This window comes from Papio anubis, chromosome 10, assembly GCF_008728515.1.
Source record: "Papio anubis isolate 15944 chromosome 10, Panubis1.0, whole genome shotgun sequence".
Lineage (NCBI taxonomy): Eukaryota > Metazoa > Chordata > Mammalia > Primates > Cercopithecidae > Papio > Papio anubis.
The window spans coordinates 96,777,137-96,796,066 of NC_044985.1; the positions used below are offsets into that span (position 1 = coordinate 96,777,137).

Here is an 18,930-nt window from a genome sequence, read left to right on the forward strand (position 1 = left end):
AATGGATGTCCAAATAACTTTGTCCTCTTTGTTGATTTCTCCCATTTGCCAGTTAGGCTATTTTATTGAAATCTCTCCCTTGGGTATAGTGCCAAACAGGAGAAAAGAAGGAAAATTCAAATTCACCAAATGTTACCTTCGTTGGAACCTCTAGTGAAGTTAAATAAACACACTGGGAAATTTCAGTAAGAGTATTAACAAAAAAGGGGATTTTCCTGGAAGTTTAAACGGGTCCATTTGGAACCCCCTAATAGCAGGAGGGAGGGTTGCTAAAATGCTAGATGAAATCCTTTCACCATGTGGTTCACACCCCAAGAACAGTCTTCTGGCTTGAGCATGCTGATAAAAAGTCTTACAATCATATCAAGATTTAAATTATTTATAATTTCTCTGACCATATTGCAATTGAAAAGTCAAGAGCATATGGCACATATTTCAAGAAATCCTTTTCATTTGGCTCCTGTTGATATAATACACCAGGGGGATTTGATATTCCTTGCTGATCTTGAAAGAATCCTTTATAAACTTAATACTGGTGGATGATTTGGTAAGTTTTTCTCCTTTTTGCTTTGCTATTTCACTTCTTTACATCCTCCCCTGCCCAAATTAGCTTAGTATTTTGAATTATGATACAGTCAAGGCAGGAAATTTTTATTTGAATTTGTGGTATTTTTCATTCTGTGTGACACGTGGAAGTGAAATTATTGGGGAATGTGTAAGTATCCATGAAATTCTATAAATACGTATCAATGGGGAAAAACTCTAACAGCTATCTCAAATGTGATGGTGGAGTTCAAATTGGCCTGAAGGATAGTGGATAGCTAACACTCAATAAAATGAATTTGCAGTCATATATGCCCTTTTGCATTTCTGGTTATGAAGATGTTTATAACAGAACAAATTTCTCATGGCAAAAGATAAATTACATTTGTAAAATCTAAGAAACAAAGAGATATGTGTGACTCACGTAGTGAATGTACATCAGGAAGCAGAACTGGCAAACAGTTTTTGCCAGTGTGATTGAATAATTGCTATGACTTCTTAATTTTATCTTTGTCTGACTTCTAAGAAATGCTGGTTTCTATAGCAGTAGTGTTATTCTAGTAGTGTTATTGACCATATCAGAGCACTCAGACCTCTTGTGTAATTTAAGTGCACTACTATGTGCTTTGGAGTAAGTCACAATTTTCTTTCCTCAGGTCTATTTTCTTCTATACAAAGGGGATGGGCTCTGATGTACACTCCTCTATTTGTTTTAAAAGTGAAATAAGATATGTATGAAAGCTGTCTAAAGAGCAGAGATGTCATTCTTAACAAATCATGTAATACTTTGTTCTCTGCTCTGGTGGACTACGTAGCAATGATGGAGGTGACTAATGATTGAGATGTAGCTTGTGGATATCACATGTATCCAAACCTCTGGAACCGGAAGTGTGACAAATACACAATGGGAATGGTAATTTAAGCCTGGTATAGTCAACAGTTTAGTCTTCTGTATTTGGAAGACATGTTTGCGTACAGAATTTTCACCAGAAAGTTTTTATAGCAAACTTTTTATGTCAGAAGTTTATTTTATTGGTAAAATATTAAATAATATACAGAATTAAAAACTGCACTTACACTTCTGAGAAGAAATAAATCTTGGACAAATTATATGCTTGTTCCTGAGATTCCCTAAATTTATTCCAGTAGCTGTGCACTCAGACAGTACAAACCTTTATAATATAATCCTTTTCACAAAGTATTACAAAGTTTCTGCAGCTTCTTTAGTTGTACACACATACAGACACACACTCACACATGCATATACAACACTCATACACATATACACAGTAACCACATACATGCACAGAACATGTATGTGTGTGCATTAAAAACAAAGAAAATACAAGTCCCACATTTTAGTCTGCAGTGATAAAAGTGTTTAGCGGAGGTCTCCAAATCAGTATGTAGTAGAGTGACTTGTCACACAGCTGCAAAGACTGTTTCAGTATTTCCATAGTAAACCTCATTTTCTGAGGTATGGTATTTGAGCCTTAAAAAAACTACATTACACTTAGCAAACCTGACGTACAAGGTCTGGAATTTTAACTTTACATATATATTTATATTTATATATATATATATATTTCTTTTTTAAACAATAGTTTTTATTTCCCCAAATTATTAGTTTGAAAAAAAATGAGGTTTACTGGTTTGACCTATTTTTTTGTTTGTTTGTTTCTAAAACACAAAATATCCTAGAAACTGTCAAGCAATTAGTCTTTAAAATAGTCTAATTACCTTTGGTATTGTTAAAGAAAAAATATCTAAAACGGCCAAGACACATACTGTACAAATGCAGAAATGCAGTAACTGCCTTTAAAAGAAATGCCAAAGAAATGTTATCTTTTAAAAAAACATGTATTTATATTACAGCAGTTTAACTACAGGGACACAGGTATAAAAAAAGAAAATTAGCACACTACATATAAATACGTATAAGAAAAATACTTCTTACTTAAATTTGTATGAAAACAGGACTGCTCCAAATATTTTTTAAAAATTTTTCTCCAATAGGTGATATGTAAGTGTTTAAAACTCAGCTAAGTGCTTTGCTTTTGTTTAAAAGTTTATTTCTAAAAGGAGAGAAGTGAAATAAAAATACTAAGTATTAGGTTCTTAATTTAGAGCATTGGGCGAGGGTCTAAGAAGGTTCAATCTGTAAAAAGTTCAACTTTAGGACACATTTTTCAAGCAAAAGATTACTAATTTCCATGGAAATTTAGCCTAAATAAAGATACCATGAGATCAGACTAGTGGTTTCCACATTCTGTAATCTTTTGATTGTGGAGTGTTTTTCTCTTTGCTTGTTGTGTCCTTTAACATACTATGACTTTTATGAGTTTCTTTTTGCCATTAGCTAAAGGAAGAATAGGTCAGAAAAGAAAAAACAAAATCACCATAGTTTTTAAGACTTCAAGGGGAGTATTGCACTTGTACAGAAAGAAAAGAATAGTATCTTTTTAACTAATAGCAGAAGCAATCATTCTGGGATTGCAAATAACACATGGTCTAAAAGGTCCAACTATTAACAGCAAATATGGGGCCTGGAGACCCCCTCCAAACCTGGAATATTATTATAGTAATGTTAAAGCATTTTTCTCCCAATTAGGAGAAAGTTAAGACTCTTTGCTTTACATTTTTAACACCTTTCTAAACACTTGCAAATAACTGTCTAGTCTTTCATGATATACATTTTTTGGAGGAAAGCCAAATCAGAATGTAAAATCCAACAATAAAGGAAAGCAAACAGACTATAACAGGATTACATAATCTCTGAAGTAATGTTTTAGGTACCCAATATTTGAAATTGAAAGTAACATGAGGGTTATACAGCTTCCTATTTTTAATCCAACCACTTTTCTTTTTAATAGAAAACTACACTTGAGTATAAAAATACATCAGCAGATTATACAACCAACAAAAATCACGAACAAAAAAATTAAGATTAAATTACCAATGAACTAGAAATAAGAGTTGATCTAATCTTCAAACTTTTAGGAGAACAGAGAGGTAAAGACATCCATAGACAATGACAGAAGGGAGATGGACAAAGAAAGAGGCTGGGGGAGATGTGACAAAAGTTAAGAGATAACAGAGAGACCTTTGTTACACAGAAAGGGAAGGGAGTTATGCTTAAAATCAGAATGCTTCACTGTCAAAAATTTTTAAATCACAGTTTCAGAATTTGAGCTCCGTTAAAAAACAAGAATAAAACAACAACAACAACAAAACCCAGATCCCTTCCCTTGTTACAGTGTACTCATTTTTTAAAAAAAATCCATTTCCAGTAAATTAAAGTAAGTAAAATCTTGGTAAGTGCATAGTATGGGATTCAGTGACCTCCACCTGCTCAAGAAGCTTTTCTTACTGTGTGTCATTTGAGGTAATTTGAAGGCCCAATTCACTGCAAACTTGCTTATTTGTACCTATACGAAGTTATATGCTGTACTTTATGTGGCTTAGCAGAGGGCCTCTAGATTTTATATTGTGTTCACAATAAAAAGGACATCTTAGAAAACTAGTCATTCTTGTACCACTCTCTGTATGGGATAAAGGTTAATACACAACACATTTATACAGAAAATATACAAACGCAGTATTATGGGAGGAAAGCCCCATAAACAGAATTAGGAACTTATTCCTAAGAGTGCATGTGAAAAATATCCTCAAACTTACAGTACAGCAAGATAAAACTAAAAAGCTAGAAATAGAATATTACATAAAAACCTTATGGAAATTCCAAAGTTTAAGGTTTCTGCAATAAATGTAAAAATAGTCAAGGTGTCATTATTTGGCCTAGTAATACACTATGATAAAAAGAAACACTAGCATATCACAGCTTCTTGGTCATATGCCATTTGTTTTGTATAACCAGCAGCTCATTTTTTTAAAAAGCTGTCATATCCTAACACGCCCATTGCAAGTAATACACAACCATGGTATGAAACCATTTGAAATTATGCTTTGGAGAATAGCAATGTGATATGACTGTTCAGTTTTGCTTTGTTCAAGGAGAATTAATTACCTGCTTTTTCACATTATTCCATCAATTGTCAATCTCTTTTCTAACAGATTAGAAAATACAGATTCCAAGACTAGAACAATACTAGTCTGGAGATGAAAATCCAAATCAACACTGTATTTTATTGACCAAAAAATTATCTAATAAATTCTTGTTTGATACAGGATTTATTCTTCCTTACAAACAAAACAAAAAACAAATTATAATTCAATTCACAGGTAAAGTTTCACTCTATATTTTACCTGCATAATCTTGTAATCATATTCAGAAATACTATGAAACTAAAAAGGTATTATTAAAGTCTAGTTTCAAAATTTCGTTTTCCTTTTAACAGCTGAGCTGAAAATTTCTCTATTAGAAATTGCTCTAAAGATTTGCTCTAAAAACACAGGGATGAATTATACAGTGCTCAATTTTAAGTGATTTTTAAAAATGCATATTAAAAGTATTGTAGAGCTGCGACAGCTAACCAACACTGTCAATGCATTTTAAAAAGGCACCAACATAAAGAAAATAAGTATTCAATACCTTAAATTCAGGATTTAGGAGGCCAGTTACTGTATATTTTAATTATTTTGCAGAAACTGGAGAATTAAAAATATTTCTAAGATAACTTTCATATATACAAACTTCAATTTCACCCCCTCCCACATTTTTTTTTTCTTTTGGATTTGGGGAATTTTCTGGTTTAGAATAGTCTTCATTCAGATAGTATTTATTAAAATAATATATAAAATATAATTGATGATAAACACAAATGTAATTTATCCATTTTTGGACGTGAACAATCTAAAGTTCAAAAACAAATCATGTAGCTAGTACCTCTGACAGTTTAAGTTCTGCCTGAAACTAGGGGCACACAGTTTTTTGTTTGTATTTTTACAGCCCCTTCTGCTCCTTTTCTACCCTAAGAAATCATTTTGGAGATAGGATGAAATAAAATTTGGAAGATAGTGAGAACATAATTTTCATCTAAATGCCTTAATCTGATGTAAATTTTGTTAAACATTTATAAAATACCAAAGACTGCAGGGTTTTGTGAGTTGTACAACCGAGATAAAAACTACAAAAACAAAATACTGGACTCACTAAACTATTCTTGTCTTTCTCTATTTGCTAATAGGTAACTGTTGATAATATCTATTTTCTGTATTTTCTTCCTATTCCAAAAAACTTTACATTAAATATCTTTGAATTTACATCAAATCAGCTTAATCATTGTTTGTTTCACTTTGTTCTGTAGGTAGATAATAAGGACCCAAAGTTTTATTTAAGAGTTGCCACTGGTCCTAAAGACACACTAGTAACTTCTTTAGTGATTCCTATTACAACCTGATAAACTAAACCCACCTAATTTCTTAGTATTAACTGTCATTTAAATTCTCTGTATGTTTTCGCAATAAGTCTGATCACTCCAACTGCTTTTTTTTTTTCCATGAATTCTCTTTAAAAGAATGTGTGTGTAATACACACACACATATACCCTATGATTCATACATACGTATGTAGGGGAGATACTTTCTACTATGTAGCCAAATCTAAATCGTAGTTTCTTATTTTCCCAATTTTGTCCCTTTAGGAAATCTCAGTGGAATATTTCAATGACTTGAAATGTCTTCCAATCTGCCTACTGGTCCCTTTCCCTGTCTTAAAAAGGTCCAATTAGAATGGCTTTTTATGCATGATTCATCACTATTAGAGAGAGGCTAAGACAAAATTCTGGGCAAAATTAGGGCAAAGCAACGTGATGAAATTCTGAACTTTTGCCAAACTGGGAAATACAGAAGATAACCCATTTTCATGCTCCTCAAATAGTTTCTGTAATGTGAAATCTCACCTAAATAAACTGGGCATACAACTGTTATGTAAAACTTGATTTATTTGGTGTCTGACTCTTATATTTATTTTTAGATGCTACAACCTTGCGTATTTCCTTTTGTGAAGGCATGCAAATATAAGCATCCAGAGTTTCTCCAAAAACACTATGTCCACAAAAATTCTTTCTGACCCACAAATTTGAATTGACCTTGTCCTCATTTGTCCCTGCCACACCCTGAGCCATATCCACCTCTTTCTGTTCCTCACGAAGCTAGGAAAATACAAGTACATGCTTGTAGCAAATGCACTCCCAGCTACTAACTACCTTCAGTAAAACAGATTCCCAAAAAGATGAAATCAGAAAAGGTAAGTGCCTAGCACTGTCTTCATCAGGGAACTACACAACTGTTTAGGGTCCACCTAAATTCAGTTCCATCCCGGGGCAGGTAGATACATGAGTGTTCATATATTGAAAAAAAAAAAAAAAAAGGCAGGAAGAAAATTCATAGACAATGCCAGCAGAAATTTGCACGCAGCCAAAATTATAAACATATTGACTGACATCCAAATGTTTCCTTAAATTGCAGTAAAAGACAAAATTGTGAACCTTAAAATTATTTACCTCATCCAAAAGGAAAAACAAATGCCATTCCAATTATTATTTTATTATTCAGGAATGGTTGGCAGTGGGCGGGTGAGAGAGTCTCAAAAACATGCTTTAACTTTGAATAGGTTGTATGTTCACAATGTACCAAGGCATGCAGAAAAAAAAAATGAAATGGTTGACACTCTATATATCTCTGTTTTGGTGCATTCCCTTAGATTTAAAGGGGCACTTTGGACATTTTCCCAAAAATAATTATGATAGGGACTGGTAGAAGAGGGCTGAGTTCTAACAATTTTTGCCTAGTTCTAGCTTTGTTAGTGCTTAGAAGTGCTTAGCTGGTGCTTACCATTTAAATAGCAAATGGTAAGCTGGAAAATGAGTTAAGAGCAGTATTGGGGCCAAACTTGCTTATGTCCACAATTCTTTTGACTTGGTAATTCTCATACCACACTGTATTAAGATACATAATTTCAGCATCCTATTTAATGATCTTTTAGAGTAGTTATCAGTTACTGCTTAACAGAATTTCAGTATTCACAAATGGTTATCAGATAATCCAGTCACAGTCAGGCCTGTCCTCCCCAAACAGAAGCAGTAAGTTCTGCCTTCCAAGTATGTCCCCCTAAAATGACTTGAATCAATATCACTCGGTTCCTCCCCTCTAATGTGGTTGGACTGCAAAGAAAAAACAGAGCACCCACATAAACGAAATCAAAATCTGCACATGAAATATGGCAACCTATGCCATGTAAGGGGAATTCCATACTAAGGGATTGAGATTCATTTCTGACAAGGACTTACAGAGTTAAATGTTTTGGAAACAGAAAAATGTGCAGGACCTTCCTTTGGGGGTTCTGTCACATTCTAGACTCCGAGAAGGGTAAAAGTAAACTTTCTTATTTTTTTGTGTCTTTTATCTGTTGTCCAATGTACAGGTTACAAAGAAGTCCCATTCCCTTTTTGCAGCAAGAGTAGTAAATACTACTGAAGAAATACTAAAATAAATAGCCCTAGTTCTATAACCTTTCAGGGTTCAAGTTACCAGATTCAGGTCAAATTAGCAATTGCTCTGAGGAGATTTTGAAAGAAATAGCCAACAGCAAGACTTTTAAGACCTTCTACTCGAAGAGTAAAAGATGAATGAACTATGGACAGAACACTGGGAGGTCACATCTTGAAAAAAACTAGTGAAAAGAGAAATACCAGAAAATGGATTTCTAAGTGGGTTTTCTCCCCCTACTGTTAGCATAATTATATTTTTCTGCTGACTGGTTAACACTGATCAAATGCTGATAAAGTGACAATCGTAAGCATACTTTTAGAAACAAATACATATACTATGCTGCCATCACATTACAACTTTAAAAGAAAACCTCTCAAACAAATTTACGAAAGTAGAAGTCCCTCCCAGAAATTACTGACTGCCTTTTATCCACTCTTAGACCATATGTTATTCTGAAAACTACATAAAAATACTATTCATTAAAGGTGTTAAAAGTAAGGCTGCCAGGGTGTCTATAAAATGCCACTCATCAAAACTATGGAAAAACAGTGCTTACGTTTAGAAAAATAAGATCACAGGACCTCAGATGTATTGTAGGTGGCCCTTAACTACCTGTAGTTGAAAAGTTTTGCTATATGGTACAGTGTAAAACATATTGAATTATAAATTCCATAGGGGAAGTAAACATAGAACCCACAACAACAACTCAGCTCATCTTAGGAGTTATCACTGAAAATAACAATGTGTTTTGTGTTCCATGATGTCTGAAGAACAAAAAATTGGTTTACAGTTTGAAACACATTCTTCTTTCAAGAATAAAGTTACTTATACCATTTTAAACCACCAAAGTCCTACCCAGAAAACTCTAAACTTTCCTGTCTTCCATCATAATCCTGAATATCAGTGGCAAATCAGAATCTCTTAGGTGACAAATCTTTATGAATCAAGTGATTTTTTCAAAGCATGATCTGCCTTAGTAGAAATGGACTGCTTTTAAATTCCCACAAAATAAACAAGCCAGTGATAAAGAAACAATATTTCCATCCCTTCTCTCTTCTGTTTCTTCCTCATCATAATTAGGCAGAGCAAATGACACTGCGTCCATAAAATAAGAATTATAGACAGTAATAATATTAAAAAAAAATAAAAGGTATGTCAACATCTGAGGGAAGGTGGGATTGTAAGTGCAGTATTTCTTCATGTGCAGTTCTTTACTTCATAGGGGTCCCCTTTGGAATGAAAAGGCCTAGTGGAATGTGTGCTCCCCTCGAACAATGTGTGATGAAAACTCATAACGGTCCTGGCTTCTGTAGCCACAGATGTTGCATTCCAGTGGGTCCCGGTAGCCATGGCAACCCATGTGAATGGTGTACATGACATGGTCTAGGAAAAGGACTCGGCAGTGCTCACACTTGAAGGCCCTAATCTGTTCTCCTTCTCCATTGAAGACCTTGTAGATGTCCTTCAGAGAGCCCTTAGGAGCCTTGGTAGTATCCAAAGCTTTGACATCCTCCTTCATGTAAGCTGGGCTTTGTTTCCTCTTGGGATTTAAGGCAGGGTTTCCTTGGTAGGACTGGTGGTCATCATGGCTGCTTTCTGAGTCAGTGGAATCCAGGCAGCTATTGCTGGGAGAGGCCTCTCTTTCCTGGGGTCGACTCTTTGGTCTGATGAGAGAGATGGGGCCATCCATGTTGTTTTCATGACTATCAGCAGTTTCCCTGCTAATGGGTCTTTCTATCCTATTTGGATGATAGACCTGAGAATAAGCTGAGCTTATAACCGGGGCCACTTCAGCGATTGTGCTTGGCGGGTGCTGCATCAGAGGGTGAAGGGCCTCAGCTCCAAGGTAGGTGATTGCATTGTTGATGGCTTGGTCCATCATATGAGACTGCATCAGCTCAGCCTCCTTCTCATATGTTAAGTTCATATCAAAGTGAATATCTGGGTAGCTGAATCGCATGAGCTTTTCCCCTGGAAGGGAATGGGAGGTGAAAGAAGTTAAAAAAAAAAAAAAAAATTAGTATCAGATTAAAAATATGAAAGGGTACAAAGTTGACTGATTGCCTCCATTTTTCATAATTTGGTATATATTACCAAATTATGCTCAAGTATTTGAGCAATTCTGCTGATGCTCACACTTTTTTTTTTTTTTTGAGACAGAGTCTCACTCTGTTGCCCAGGCCAAAGTGCAGTGGTGTGATCTCTGCTCACTGCAACCTCCTCCTCCCCAGTTCAAGGGATTTCACGCCTCAGCCACCCAAGTAGCTGGAATTACAGGCATGCACCCCCATATCTGGCTAATGTTTGTATTTTTAGTAGAGATAGGGTTTTGCCATGTTAGCCAGGCTTGCCTAGAACTCCTGGCCTCAAGTAATCTGCCCACTTTGGCCTCCCAAAGGGTTACGATTACAAGCATGAGCCACTGGATCCGGCCACAAATATTCTTGACATGAAAAAATATAAAAGCAATAAAAATTTCATAAGCCCTTTGCATTTGTTCTGATGCCGTCATGAGAATGCATTTAGTCTGAAAGAGATAATTGAGTCTCTTATATTTTCATTTTCTTTTAAAATTCTCACTTGAACAGAGCTCAAGGAGAATAGGAGGAAGAATAAATACCCAGTAAAAATAAGTCAGAGATTATGATTGATTTTGCATAAAAGTGAGAGTGATCTTGTTATAACAGATGGCACCTCACTGTTGTGTAGGGTTAAGTTGTTTGATTCAGCCACTATTTTAGAAAAAATATATATAATCCATATATGTCATTCTGGAGATTTTTTTAAAGTCATTATTAAAATACTTTTAAAAGTTGTACCACCTAATACAAATGAATGAAATTTAGGGTTATTTAAAAATAAAATTAGGAGTTATTTCAAAAAGTATTTGCTTATAAACTTGGAAAATCTTGTTTCATTGTTTTGCTTCTTGAAATTGATATTCATTTTTATGTCATTCTTTCTTATTTAGACGTGTGTATGTGATGGTGCTGGTATGTACACCCATTGCTATCTTCCCATACCTTTTCTTGATTGAAGTATGTTTGTAGTTTTTCCTTAAATATACACCTTAACAAATATAATTTTACTCCAATATTATACATCAACATAATGTCTGACTGATAACTATAAAAGAGTTTTGGTGCTTGCAACAGGAAAAGCAGTTTTGATTTTTAGCCACATATTGCTGGTTTTGAACAGAATATTTCATCTTTTAAAAATTCTGTCCATAAGACAATGTGGTCTCTATTTACCAGTTACTTTTATAGGTAAATCTTACAGATAAATGCTTCTTAAAAACATATGTGAGTTTCCTATAAATGGTTAATATGTTGTTGTGGATGGATGCTTAACTTGTAATTTTGATGGAAAAATGTTGATCTACAGGCTTGCATTCTAGAAAAACACACTAAAGTAGATAGCATTATTTCAGATTTGAAGAAATGGCCTCTAAATGAGATCAGTGTAATGATTAGAGTAATAAAAACGGAAAGATAAAATGAGGAGAAATATTTCATGGCACTCAACTTAAAATACATGCAATGTCAAACATTTCAAAGTTAAGCTAGACAAACCTGATCTATATTCTCAAAGAGTTTACAGTTTGGAAGGAACAATAGTAATTTAAGGATAATTTATGACATAGTGTGATATGTGTGATGGGGTCAAATAAGAGGAATATTTAGCACATACTAGAGGACTAAAGAAAGACTTCTTGAAGGAAATGGAATCAAGGACAAGAATGTGATTGTAAACATTAGCCGAGTGAAGAAACATGAGGTGGAGCAGCTGGTAGAAAGGATCAGAGACAAGAGGGCATGGCTTATAAATGAGGAATTACTTATACTTCAATAAGGCTGAGAGTGGAAACAAGTGAGAAAGACAAGTTAGATAATATAACGCTAAATATGCTAAAAAATTGAATATTTCCCTAAAGGAATACAGATTGAAGGGGATAAACAGGGAAGTGCCCTGAAAGTATTAATTTAGCAAAGGGGTTTAGGAAATTGTTGCTGTAGGTTTCTGGCCCAGGTTTCTGGCCTAGGAAATTTAGTGGATGACAATGAGATAGAAAAGATGATGAATTCAGTTTGGGGAGGACTATGAGTAATAGTCATGTCCAGTAAGATTTAGTCTCAAATTCAGAAGACAGACCTGAGCTGGAGATGTAGAAATGAGTCATTGGTTGACAGAAAGCAACTTCTGAAGCCAAGGAAATAACTGATATCACCCAGGTAGAGTGTGAAGGGGATGGATCAAAAATAGAACCTGGAATAACACAAAGATTTTTCTGCCTATTCATAGATCAGGGAAAGTGGGGTTTGCACTGGGCCCCATGTTTAGGGAGCCCTGGGCCCTTCTCAGGAAATGAAGAGCTTGTAGGGCCAAGGGAATGTGCTGATCTGAAGCTCACTCAGACCCCAGAATTCCTTGACCAAATGGTTCTGAGCCTGCTTCTAGGGTCTACACAGTCCTCTTCATAGGGTCCATAATACTTCCTACCAACTGTGCTACTGGTAAGTACACACCTAGGCCTGATGGCCAAGGCACTGGTCTTTATGTACAATGTAGAAAGAACCTGGATGTGCAGACTGGGGTGTCCACACACGTGTGTGTGTGAGACCCCTTTTGGTAATGGAGAGAACTAGCAGTGGGTCTAAGAGAGCAGCCTAGCTGTAAGCCAGTGCGTGGTTCTGCTCATGCTGCCAAGGTGTAGTGTAGAGCTACAAGAAATCTGAGAATTGCATATTTATTTGAACTTAGTCAAGTTGGAAGGGTAGAAAATACGTTTTACAGTTAGATTAATAATATAAAAATATTTAGGCATATGAATGGGGGCCTCCATTTGGACTTTTCCCAACTTGTACAGCTGTTAAGGATAAGTCTATAAGGAATACTGAGCACAGTCAGAGAGAGAGAACAGTGTTATAAAAAAACAAGAAAAGAGTGTGTTTCCAAAGGAATTGACTATTCAATAGTGGCAGACACTCTCTAGGAGCTGTGTAAGATACTGTCTTAAAAGAGTCTACTGGATTTGGCACTACAGAAGCTAGTTGTGACCTCAATGAGAATAATTTCAATGGAGTGTGGGAAATAAAAACAGGTTGCATGGACTTGGAAATGAGTAGGAAAAAAATCATATACAACAAGCACAGAGATTCTTTCAACAATTTCATCTTTGAAGAAAAGGAGACTATAGGTGTACCTGGAAGGAGACGGGGCTTAAAGGAAGATTTTTTTAAATTATGAGAATTTATTGCATTAAATGCTGATAGGAAATGGCTAATAGAGGGGAGAGGTTAAAAATGTAAGTGAGAAAGAGGAAAAATAATAGTGTGAGGTATCTGGGGGGCCAGGATAGGAGAATTCCTATGACAAGAGGAGGAATGAACTTTAATAAGAAAGAGGGATAGTTCTTTCATTGAAATAAGGAAAAAGGATAAAAGTATTTACATGGATGCATACAATCCTACAGAATTGATAATATTATGTTGAAATCATTTCCAGTGATTTTATCCCCTGTGAACATAGATACAGGATCACCAAGGAGTGAGACGGCATGTTGCAGACAGTAGAGAAGGTTGGCACTGTCATGGTGGAGAGTAGGAGAGATGATTGTTCAGGGATGGATTAAAGGAGTGCTGCTCCATAGCATGGATGGGCCAGCTGATATTTGGGATCAGTTATTCATTTATCTATATTGATGCCAACTCATCAGCCTGTGGAATTTTCTCCAAAAGTACCAGATGTGCAGGCTGGGGTGCACATCTAGTGAGATACAAGTATGGAAAGGATGCCCAGTCAGTTTTACAAGAGAGTGGGGTTTCACCAGGAGAAGGGGATGACAGATCAGCCAACAAAGCAAGAAAGGCAAGAATATTGGCAAGAGAGATGTACATGTGATGAACCATGGAATCTAAGCTGAATAAGAAAAGAGAGGGAGAGACAAGTAGATATGCAGGAAGTTCAGGGATCATTAGTCTGGAGAATTTGATAAGGTCAAAGAATAGTATTTAACTGAGGCACATGAAGAAGGCAATTTATAATAAGTGTGGAATGATGAAATTTTTTGTTTCAAGAACAATAATAGAAGTAATAACTGTGGCTACTGTTTGTTATATATTACTAGGACAGAATCCAAATAAAGAAAAATATACTCTCAAATTCTTAATTAAAAAATATAATATATATATTTTAGAATCATAATGTAATTTTCTAAAAATCTGTCCGTCTTTTCTAAGGAATGCAGTGAAATAAAATTGAGAGTAACATCTCTAAGTCAGGAAACATGACAAAAATGTTACAAAGAGTAGACTATATAAATTCAGAAGACAGAAAGAATAATAATATATTTTATATTTTTCCAACTACACTAGAGTCTAGTTAGATTTAAACATTTAATGACATCCATCAAAAAAATCAATATTAAAAATAAGTAAACTGGCTGTTTATTTCTTTTTTCTTCATAGTTACCCACAAGAACAGAAAGAAAAGTTACCTAAAGCCTGAGGCAATCCTTTGTGTATAACTCAGGGGCTTCAACTGACATAGTATAAACTATGGCCTTTACAGTCGCCCTTCGGCCGTCTTTCAATGAGTTCTCAATAAATCCCTCCAGCTAGTCTTAGAGTACTATTTTGGTGATGTGTTAGTTCTTCAATTTCAGATTAAAAGGAAACCTTCTTTAAGTGTTTATTGAAGTAATGGAATTGTGTTAGTCTCTCCTTCCTGAAATAACCAAAGCAAAGATTTTTCTCTCAATCACCATTTAATCAGGATGTCCCACAATGATGACACTAGAATGTGAGAATCTGTTTGAATATTTTTATCCCACATTAAGCCTGCAAGAATAGATATATTATATATACAATGAATAACAATTAACAATTCTTTTCATTGAATCTCTATTATTCATATTTCTTTTAAAAAGTCCATGCTTTTTGTATCCTCAGAGACACTCTATGACTTACAGCATGCATTCAGAATGATGCCAACATTGGGCGTATCAAAGAATATCTAAGGGTTTGGAAATGAAAAGGGAAAGTCTAAATATATGATATTTAATCTTTTCAGTGCAAAATCATAGGCTGGATGAAAAAACAAAGATCAAAATATAAAATAAAGATCCAAACATGAAACATCTTGAATGTAGGTTGCTGCATTATTTTTCCAATACAGAATTTTGGGGAAAAAAAAGAAAAATTATCTTTGTTCCAGACAAAATACTAAAATAATTAACCCATTTATGCCTGAGGTTGAATTTTTTTTAATTTTTGCAATCAGACCTTGGTGATGACCTTGAGCAGTGGGATATAAATAACTCCCACATGCTTAGCTTTCCAATAATGGAACATTAGGCATAAATGTTAACAGGTTAAAAAAAAAAAAACAGTTAAAAACTGGCACTAATGAAAATTTTAAAACAGATTACAAAACTGGCCAACAGGCTGGACCATTTCTCTTTTGTATGATTATTTTTTAAACAAATTAATACTTTCTATTTTACATGTGATTTCACTTTATATATCATCACATTTTGAGTGGTGACCACTATCAGTCTTTATTTCTTTTTGTGTGTTTGTGTGTGTTGGTGTAAGTGTGGTGCACACAGAGTGGCAGAGAGTAGAAAAGAATAATGGAGAAAAGAGATGGGTATTTATTTCATGAACTGAAACACACCATATATATTTCTAATACATGGGAACTTGCCTTTTCCTATTAAAATCGCCTTGCAAAGAAACAAAAACATTTGTAATGCTTACCCACAAACTTTTGTGGAGTGGAGCTTTTACGTTTTCCCATATTCCCCGTGAGCTTCTCTATGACAGCAGGTCTCTCAAAAGGCACCAGAGAAATATTGTTGTCCATAATAGGCTCTTGTTCCTTACAATCTTCCATAGGAGGTACTATACAAAACCATAGAAAAACGCAATCTGATAATTTCTTCAACATTTTGGATGATACAAAGCTGGATTTGCCATCTCAATATGTGTTATAACAGCTAGTATGCTTGAATAGAAGCAAGTAGAAAGAATACCTTGTAGTGTGAAAGTATACTCTTTAAATCTGCACACACATATATACACCAGAGGATTTATTTTTATTTGAGTCTCTCTTAAATCCATGACATACACTGTTGCCACTATTGGTGGCAAACTTGTTCATGTGGTTTCTCATCTTATTCCCCTGAAAGTGTTTTTAGCAGTGACTAAAATCAATACTACTTTTAAGACTGCATTATTTTCAAGGCTTTTAGAGTTTATTTTTTAAAAACAATTTAAAAACAAGTCAACTTGTTTTAGAGAAAAGCTTAAACAGACATACAAAATAACAGCATGATATTTAACTATTTTTCTTAACCCATGTATTTTCCTGCAGCATATTTTCTATTTGATAGGCTGTTAGCCTTATTGGCAGTAGCTTAAATACCTGTACCAAGCAGCCCTCATGAAGGAGAGCCAATTCTGAACATGTCTATGCACAGTAAACTGTGGCAGCTTTATGATTGTAATTTATTTTAAAAAGAGCTCTTCAGCAGGAAGAAGAATCCATTTCCAAATTGGCACATTGGCTCACTAAACTACTGCCCTAATTCATTTGACATACACTCTCCAATGCTGTTCCCTATTCATCCCATTTGTCCAAGTTGCTACGGGCTAATATGTTAGCCCTTAGACACTGACATTCATAGTGCAAAGAACTTACAACAGTTGTTTTTTGAGTAGAAATACCACCCAAGGATGTTTAATTAAAGATAGGGTAACAACTCAGACACGGCAAATCAGTTGATTAAAAACAGTGTTCTCAGGAAAGAACATAACTTATTACTTGTTCTTTATTATTGTTGCTTTCTCTAGTTGCATTTGTGCCAGCACTGTTTGGAAACCTAAAGCTTTCATTTCTTAGAATAATTTTACTTGTTCAGTATGCACTGTAAAAATGATTTACTCTGATCCTTTCATTTGTATAAGATAGTCCCACTGTGTACAAAAAATGTCTTCTCATTTATAAGGGGATCCTCTTGGCAGACACAAAAATAAGTGAGAAAGCAAGAGATGAAAGTTAGGAAAACCGAGTGCACAATTCAGTTGACGTATTTAATAACCAACAGGTTGCTAATTTTGAAAAAGTGAAACATAGTGTGAAAAAATGTTTTCATGATTTGGACATGTTTAAAGAAATCAACATTGCATCCAAGTTTTGATTAACCTATAGATGGGTCAGAAAAATTGAACTGTAATCTACATTTAATAAGAAGTCCTCTGGCTATGAATAGCAAGGGATTGTGCAATCATTTGATGTTAATTTGGAGAAAAATTTCCAAGGTGAGACTGAGGAACAAGGAAACACATCATTGTCTATAATATATAATTAATGATGTTATCACATTGAAAAAGTATGTCCCAAGATATTATGTATAAAACATTATATTCTCTTTTAGTAACAACTAAAAAAGTTACACAAAAGCCAAAGAGTCAACAAAAAAGCAAAGAATTTCAAAAACATTCAAGGATGACCACACAATTCACATAAGGGGAGTCAGAAGGGTGGCACAGTGGTGGTGGTGTGGTGGAGAACCAGGTAATAAGATACAAATTATGGTCAAAATCTTAACTTTTTGTTTGGATGATAGATTTTCAAACACTTACTACATTATTAGAAGTAACTATAAAACTAAAAAGCAGTCCAAGTATGGACCAAAGATGAAAATATGTCAGAGACCAAGAACCAAACTGAAAGAATTTGGAAAGAAAAAAAAATGTTGTAAATTTTGCTAAAAAACTAGCAAAACTGGTTAACGGGTTTGCCCCCGAAATTGAATATGCTAATTTGTTCTGAAATGAGTAGTCCAAAACCTGGCAGTTTTGTGCTAAGTTTCACCCTGAATTTTCATACTTGAACGCATTTAACACTCAAAACGAAACCCAGGTGTGGGAACTGTCCCACACCACATCCACCTCAATTCAGATGATTTGTCCCCAGTTCAATGAAGCTCATGTGAACTGAAAATGATGACTTTGGCAGAGTTCTGATCTAATTTCTACTTTACAATAGCCCTTTTCATGTCAAAAATTGATCTTGTTTCTACCACATCGGCAATACTAATAACTGACGTATACTATGTGCTGTGTGCTGTTTTAAGGCTTTGCATTTAATAATTAATTTAATTCATCCAGAAACCCCATGAAATAGGTGTAGTACCATCTTCACTGTACAGATGAGAACACAAAGACCCATAGATGTTAAGTAATTTCCTCAGGATTTACATCTGGTTAGTAGAGAATGTTATTACTACTAGGAGTCTGGATCCAGAGCCTGGCTCAACCATTATGCTATACTATTCTTTGTAGAGGTATTTTGGGCATTGACTTTTTATAAACCAGTCAGACATATTTGTAAGGTCTGCCATTGGGTAAAGACCTGATATATTTTTCCTTAATTATGTAACCAATCTGATTTTTTTTGCTTCACGGATCTGGGTGCAACTCATCAAAATATTTCGGTGCAACTCATCAAAATATTTCTGTGTATATGTTGCTAGAAACATAAAACAAATTCCATAGATATCTCAATAATGCATTAATCACACAGACATTAATCTGGGCTAAAAATATACCAATAAGGTAACTTCCCCTGTTTGAACAAACTTCATAACCAAACATCCTCTTTGACCTTATATTTGAGGTTATAACAAAGATAAAAACATAATTCCATTAGATCACTGTTTCATCACATTGATAACCATAAAGGCAAAACCATAGGTGTATTCCCAATGTATCCTTTTGAAAAACCAAACAGTTCACCCAAATTCAAATTCCAGGAAGAGCGTCTGAGGTCACATGTCTAGCCCCTGGGCAGGAGAGGGCAGAGTACCTGGACGAGGGTCCCACCACAGCTACATGCAACAGGAAAGTTCTCTAAAGGTAAATGGGC

General features: G+C 34.8%; 1 protein-coding gene and 1 long non-coding RNA gene across 17 annotated transcripts in view; one reads left to right on the forward strand and one right to left on the reverse strand.

The window, feature by feature from the left end:
- Positions 1-1,551: 1,551 nt before the first annotated feature.
- Positions 1,552-18,930, reverse strand: part of IKZF2 (IKAROS family zinc finger 2) — a 156,021-nt gene continuing 138,642 nt past the window's right edge. For all 15 annotated transcript variants that reach the window (XM_009182986.4, XM_031651490.1, XM_009182985.4 and 12 more), the window contains 2 exons: positions 15,759-15,902; positions 1,552-9,966 (listed from right to left, as the gene is read on the reverse strand). In XM_009182986.4, the coding sequence (XP_009181250.1) occupies positions 9,242-9,966; positions 15,759-15,902 (869 nt within the window). In that variant the 3' untranslated portion in view covers positions 1,552-9,241. The remainder of the gene's footprint in view (positions 9,967-15,758; positions 15,903-18,930) is intronic.
- The window catches only part of LOC103876496, a 45,071-nt gene continuing 35,576 nt past the window's right edge, over positions 9,436-18,930 (forward strand). Inside the window, exons 1-2 of one of the 2 annotated variants that reach the window (XR_001893794.1) lie at positions 9,436-9,514; positions 18,818-18,920. This is a non-coding gene — a long non-coding RNA (uncharacterized LOC103876496). The remainder of the gene's footprint in view (positions 9,515-18,817; positions 18,921-18,930) is intronic. The other variant, XR_635755.2, reaches the window with a different exon arrangement.